The sequence below is a fragment of the Merops nubicus genome, unplaced genomic scaffold (assembly GCF_000691845.1).
Source record: "Merops nubicus isolate BGI_N331 unplaced genomic scaffold, ASM69184v1 scaffold21427, whole genome shotgun sequence".
Lineage (NCBI taxonomy): Eukaryota > Metazoa > Chordata > Aves > Coraciiformes > Meropidae > Merops > Merops nubicus.
This window is the reverse complement of record NW_008622556.1, coordinates 26,051-32,806: the sequence shown is the minus strand read 5'-3', so window position 1 is coordinate 32,806 and position 6,756 is coordinate 26,051. Positions and strand designations below refer to the sequence as shown.

The following is a 6,756-nucleotide window of genomic DNA, read 5'->3' as shown; positions in this document are numbered from 1 at the left end:
GCTTTCTTGGGGAACTTGTGAAATAAATAGTCACAGTATTTAGTAGGAGATAGGTGACCAGTGCAATGCACTGCTTTTAGGAAGCTGCCTTTCCAGAGCACATGGGATGAGGGATGAGGTTGCTGGATAGTGCATTGACTACCACAATAAAAAGCATGCTGAGATATGGATGCCTCCCAGCTGCGTGGCCTTTTGTTGGATGTGTTCCCACTGATAAGGGGATCGATGTCACTTTCCAAAAATTAAAAGCAACAGACAGAAGGAGAAAAATGCTGCATCTCTTGGGGTGGACAGAGACCACCTGGCTCAGCCTGGAGCAAACCCAAGACAGCGGTTCTGAGGTTGTCCCCATGTAGATCTGCCAAGTGCCTGCAAGGAGGCAGAGCTGAAGCAGTGAGGGGAGAGCGTATCACTGACTTGAAGCGAATCGGGCATGACTTCAGAGGCTCTGAGTAGCCCTGACAAATACTGAGCTGCTCTCAAAAATTGTACTAGTGAACTGGAAACTTTGGAAAAAGTTATGCCTGTCTCTCCGAGCTCTGCACTCTTCATTTTGTTCTCATTCTTTCCTAGGCGGAAACCAGTGTGGTTCCTGTGAAGAAAAACCATCAGCGACAATGCTACAAGTATAGGTCTCACATGAGGGGCCTTGATACGAAGAGCAGCTCTCTGCTTCTGTAGCTGGTGGGTGCGGACAACAGCTTGGTAAAAGGAGCTACCAAGAGCTGGCAGGATGAGTTACAGCTCACCCTCTGTGCGTGACTTGTATCACAGCACCACCACCACAGCCAAGCCAGACCCACAGACAACTCTGGAGGTGACTCCAACAGAAACAGCTACCATAAGCCCCGAGACAACCAGTTTCAACAGCACCAAAATCCCAGATGTGGCCAGCACTGGACCTGGCATAAGCACAATGCTGCTGTCCTTTGGGATCATTACTGTGATCGGGTTGGCTGTAGCTATGGTATGAGAGCCCCGCTAAATATTTCTCTGTCTGTTGAGGGTGGAGGGTGGCAAAGGGGCTCTAGGACTGATTTGGGTTGAATAATTGATTTTTGTCCTACTAAAGGCTCACCCAGAACTTCTGGAAACTGATAGTTCCTGAGATCTCTTTCTTTTTAAGGCCTTTATCCAGTGCTCCAGTATTTCTGCAGCCTTGCTGAGGTCTAGTCCAAACAGGATGCTCAGCAGTCCTAGAGGAAGCCATATGTAGTATCAGTATTTATTTTTAATAACAGTAGGAAGTTCAGTTAGAAGAACACAAAGCAGGTTCTGTTCTGACTTAATTGGAGCAGCTGCATTCATTTAAACTTTGTCAACAGGGGGGCCCAGCAAGAAAGTTCATCTGAATTAACTTTTAATGCAGACTGGAAACCACATTGATCTGCCCTGGGGACATGCCTTTCTGAATTAAAGTGGCCTCAGTCCACTTTTGTCTAGACTCATTCGGGACTGCATTTCAAGGTTCTACTTGCTGAGTATTGGCAAAGTCCTTGAGGATTTGCAGTGTAACTAACCTTGCCATTAATGCTGTAGGCAGAAGCTTTCAGAAACTATAGTTCTGGGCCTGACATGGGCAATGCAAGTGCTGCAGTTCTTTTTCTGATACATAACCAGATCGTTTACCTACCAACAGAGAACAGAAGGTAGCAGCAAGCTCCCATTCCTCGTATGAGGAAGAGCTTCGCTAATACAGCCATCAGAGGAGCCTACAGAAAGGGACTACTGCAAAATTTCATTGCAGGCCCAAGGAGGAGTTTTTCCAAAAACCCTTAAGAGAACCTGGAAACCTTATCCTGGAAACAGTCGTAAGTTCCCAAGAGCAACATCCAGCGTTGGTAGTTCTCAGAACAAGGCTCTGGAGGCCAAAAGCCTCACTTTCTTCCCAGCACAGCCATTCTTACTGAGGCTGATATGAGGCAAGTCACTGAGCATGCCCTCTTCACTTCTTCCCTTTCCCCTGGGGAGGGGGTATCAGCACTTCTACGCTGTAGGAAATCTGCAGATGAAAACCACAAAGGGAAGGCTCTTTACCCACTCTTAATTTGTAACATATGTCCTGCTGCCACCAGAAATGTGCTGAGTACACCTAATAATAATAATAATACACCTAATACTCTTACTACTACTAACACACCTAATAACAGGACACTCGAGCATTTAGTGCCAGACACGATGTGCTACTGAGCTCACGGTGATTCATATAAAATGTTATTTTCATTTGTCACTTCTCCCTTCCCCTTGCTTTGGTGCACAGTGACACCAGACTTGCTACACCTCCTTTTTGTGTGCCCTGTGCCCCAAATTTCTCTTCTTAGCTGTTCCCCATCCTACTGGAACTGTTGTAAGCATGGTTTTCTTTCTCTTCCAGGTTCTGTATATCAGGAAGAGGAAGAGGTAAGTAATGTCTGTTGTTGGCTGAAAGGAACTCTGTGCTCCAAAATCCAGAGGGAGCTAGGAAGGAGACAGGGAGATGGGATGAATGTAAGGGATGGCTGTCTGAGAACAAGCCTGTGGGCAACGAGCTGCATGTGAATGAGGCAGGGACAGGAACACTGCACTCCTGGTATTGGCCCACATTCTGACACCAGAGCTGCAAAGACTCCTCTGCAGCTTTGTAAAGTAGAACATGGTTGAGCAAGAAGAGGTTTGGGATCCTGCAAATGCTTCATGTTTCATCTATGAAAGGCACTAAACCAGAGGAAAGGGTTAAGAGTGCATAAAGAAGCTGGGAACTCTGTCACAAGAGGTGTGGATCTCACGTTTCAGCCATTCCCAGATTTCTATGCTTTCCAACAGCCCAGGCCAATCACATTGGCCTTGGAAAGCTGAAGGCCTCTTTAGCTGCAGTCACAGCAACTGGCAGCAGCACAGTGCAGAGATGCGACTTTCTAGCCCAAGACTTAGTGTCTTAATTTCCTTGTTAAGCTCTTGGATGAAAACAGAGAGGAAAGCAGCATGCAGGGAGCTACACATCTCATTCTTTCTGTCTCTGACAGAAGAAACACTGGTGAATCTCCATGAGATGAGGTACCTCCTTCCTTGCCTGACTCCTTGTGGCAGGCCTGGCCATAGACTTTCAAGAATAGCTTCTGCCCATAAATATTTTCAAGCCAGACCCTGGAGCCTAGATCTGGGTACTGTCACAGGAGCAGCAAATGCTTGGCCTCTGAACATAGCACTGCTGGAGATAGTGGCTGTGTTGGCAAAGCCTTACAGAACCTGGGGGGGAATGCGTCATCCTAACACTTGCCAAAGTAGATACTTGTGGTGACACTGCCAGTAACGGCTTGTGTGTTTCCCTCCCCCACCCCCAAAACTCAGCTCCAGCCTAAGGCAGAGCTCGGTGTTTTCACAGGAGCATGCCCACCCATCCATCTCTGGGCTACCCAGTGTTTAGGGAGACCCTTTGGGGTAATACATTATAGCTCTGTCACTTGGAGCAAAGATACAAGAGTAAGAGCAGTCTTATTTACTTACAGGCATCGGCCTCCTATGAGAATCTGTCTCTTTCCTATCTTCTATTTGTCATTTTCTAATTCTTTTTACATACTTTAGACTAGATCTTAGGAAGAAGTTCTTCAGTATGAGGGTGGCAAGACTCTGGAATAGATTGCCCAGGGAGGTTGTGGATATCCCCTCCCTGGACGTATTCAAGGCCAGGCTGGATGCAGCCGTGAGCAACCTGGTCTAGCTGAGAGGTGGCCCTGCCCATGGCAGGGAGGTTGGATTAGACGACATCTAGGGTCTCCAGCCTAAGCCATTCTATGGTTCCATGATACTTCCACACCAAAGTTAAAGGAGCTGGAGTTAAAAGTGGAATTCTACTGGCAGACATGGTGTGACATGGCAGGACTGGGTGTTGTGGGCAGATGGACTGGGGAACAGTCAAAAAATGCCTAGCCAGTACGTTCCACTGTTGCTTTTGTCCCACCACATAAAGCTTGATCTTTTAATGTCTGCAGGAACTTAAATCCCTGTTTGATTCCTTTGTGTGTAATGCCTCCCAACACAGATTAGTGATGGCAATTAATCCCTGTAACTGCATTCTGGGTATCTCCCACTCCTGCCAGCTGTGTGTGGTAGGTTCTTATCCTCATTCCTGCAGGAGAGGACATGGCTCTTATCCAGCAAGAACAACAAGAGCAAAGTCCCCATGCAGCAGGAGAAACAGCCTGCAGAAGGCAGCGGTGGGGTGGGGAAGGCAGCCTGAGCATCCGACCTTCTCAAATAACACTTTCCCTTCCCTCCCATGGGCAGATTGGAGAAGCTACGGCACCAGCTGATGCCCATGTACAACTTTGATCCCACAGAGGAACAGGATGAACTGGAGCAGGAGCTGCTGGAACATGGACGAGATGCAGCATCTTCCCAGGCATCACAGAGCAAGGTAGGCAGCAGAGGCCAGCGACTCTGTTACTGCAACCACCGATACCTGCACTGCTCTTGTTACAGAGTGAAAGAGTTTTTGTAGAGTTGTAGGGTAAGAAACCATGCTAAACCTCAGGAGAACTTTCCTCTGTCTCTGCCAGTCCTGGAGATAGGAGGCTTGAGCACTTTAGAGTGCTTAGGATGGACTGAAGAGTCAGGCAGCTAGGAGCCTGGGGGGGAAAAGTGCTGGCTCTACTCAACTAGGAGAGAGAAAAGGGCAGCTTCAGTAATTAAGGAGGAGTTTACTACAGTTCACCTCCCAGAGCACCACAAGGGAGCGGGAGGATGAGTGCCATTTTCTGGGAGATGGGGCTTCAATGCCCACAAACCACTGAGGCTCCTTCGCCCTGGCCTTGACAAGCAAGTAATTTCCACCCAGTTTTAAGGTATCCCTGCTTTGCCTAAGGGCGCAAGCGTGCAGGCCTTGCTGAGGGGAATCCCGTAATGATGACAGCTAACTACAGTGCAAGCCTGAGGAACGCAGGCAGGAACCCTGCATGTTATCGTGGCACAGCCCATCCCATCTTGTCAGCACCTCCAGGCCAACCCTGCTGGGCACAGAGCAGGCATAGCTCAGAAAGAGCAAAGGGAGAGGAGATCTCCATTTGAAACTGGGGAGAGAGGAAGAAGGCTTTGCTTTGCACACTTCTGAGTGTTCAAAAGCATGCAGCATGCTGGGAAATGATAAAGGTCCTCAGAGACCACTGACTTACTACATTGGTGAGTTTGAAAAGAGCCTGATCCCTTGTCCAGTCATTTTTGGGTAACAGTCCAAATGAGTCTTTGACAAGAGGTTGTCTCCTTCCCTAGTGTACCAAGAGGTAGGAGAAATAGGGAAGAAGGGCTTTTCACCATCATTTGCAGCCAGCTTCACAGTGCTTTCTGTTTCCTTTGTCACCATCACCACACAAAAAGCCTTTCTGAAAGACAGAGACAGCAGGGATGGTTGGAACAGGTACATCTCTTAGCCAATGACGCAGCTTCCCCTTAGAGTAGACGTCTCTCCTTCCTTGAATTCCTCTCCAGCCGCTCTGTGTTGCCCGTGTATTCCCTTGCTTTTCCAGTGCCAGGAGCAGGAGTTCTCCCAAACAATTCTTGGTTTCCACACACTTTCCACTTTCAGATAATCTGTTGCGATCTGTTGTGGGCAGAAAGGAAAAGAGAAGATAATAAATACAACTGTAATTATAAAATACTTGCCTTGAAACTTGCTTCCCATCTTGCTAAAGAGCACAAAGAAGATGTGTGTGTTGAAATATGAAAGACGGCATATCTGTACACGGTTTTGGGAAAGCGAGAAATACTGTTGTATAAAAGCAAAGGATCTTGTCCTCTGAGTAACACATCCTGGGAAAACATCAGCTCACTCTATTAGTGCACATAGAGAGTTTCCCTTTGGGGGAAGAGGCAGGGGAAGACAAGGCCAGAGTTAAACTTAGCAAGGTAAAAGCAGATCCTTCTTATGCAGGGACTGGCCAGCATATCTCAGATCCTTCCACGGCTTGCTAATGCACAGATACCTCTTCTTGGAAAGTTTGTAAGTTTAAAAGCTTAACATAATGAGAGAGAGAAAGAGAATCTAAAACAAGACCCAAAGTTCAGTCTGTGGCATGTTTCAGGCCTGCTTGACTTTTCAAGTCTTTTCACATTGTCTTGTACTGTAGACAGTGAGACCCAGTTGTCCCACGATGTGGGGATTTTGAAGTGGCGTGGATGCGCCGACTCGCTCTCTGGCCTGGCATGTGTTTGTGTCAGAGGCCTGCTGAAGCTGTGCAGTGAGGCAGCCTCCCCGCGGAGAGGGGCGGGGTGTAGCTCCGGCACCGTGCGCCCTGTGCCCAGGCACCCCAGCACAGGCAGACTCCCTGGGTCTCACCTTCCGCTGCTTCAACGCAGATTCTGCTGCCAAGCCAAGGAGCCCTCCAGAGACCCAGCCGTCTTGTATTCACAGACGTTGCCAACGCCATCAACGCGTGACCGGTGCCTGCCCCTGCTCGGGGGCCGTGCGGAGACTGGGGAGGAAGGAGCCGACAAACCAATGACTTGCCGCAGGCGCGGCCGATCCGCCGAGCCCAGCCCGTCACCCCAGCCGTGTGTGTGCAGGGTGGGCACAAGCACTGGGAGCCGTCATCGCTTTGGGAAGGAAACCCTTTGTGATGGCAGTGGTGATTTTTTGGTGTGTCTGTTACTACTGAAAGGTCCCGAGCTCCGGTGTCTGGGCTGGTGCTGACTGATAGCATGTACCAAGTTGTGTGCTTAGGAAGAGCGCCTGCTTTGTTGGAGATAAACTTGTCAGAGCACACACACACACACACCTCCTGGGTC

General features: G+C 48.8%; 1 protein-coding gene across 1 annotated transcript; it reads left to right on the top strand.

The window, feature by feature from the left end:
- Positions 1–733: 733 nt before the first annotated feature.
- LOC103777291 (chromosome unknown open reading frame, human C3orf18) lies at positions 734–6,408 on the top strand. The gene is made up of 4 exons (XM_008944839.1): positions 734–967; positions 2,375–2,400; positions 4,264–4,393; positions 6,328–6,408. Exons 1-4 carry the CDS (start codon positions 734–736, stop codon positions 6,406–6,408), a joined length of 471 nt encoding a protein of 156 aa, XP_008943087.1.
- Positions 6,409–6,756: the final 348 nt, after the last annotated feature.

What these genes read in the sequence shown, in the direction of transcription:
- LOC103777291 (XM_008944839.1), top strand. Translation starts at nt 734, where the DNA reads ATGAGTTACAGCTCACCCTCTGTGCGTGACTTGTATCACAGCACCACC. An exon ending in TCGGGTTGGCTGTAGCTATG is followed by an intron (nt 968 to 2,374) that starts GTATGAGAGCCC and finishes TTTCTCTTCCAG; the next exon opens with GTTCTGTATATCAGGAAGAG. An exon ending in TATATCAGGAAGAGGAAGAG is followed by an intron (nt 2,401 to 4,263) that starts GTAAGTAATGTC and finishes TCCCATGGGCAG; the next exon opens with ATTGGAGAAGCTACGGCACC.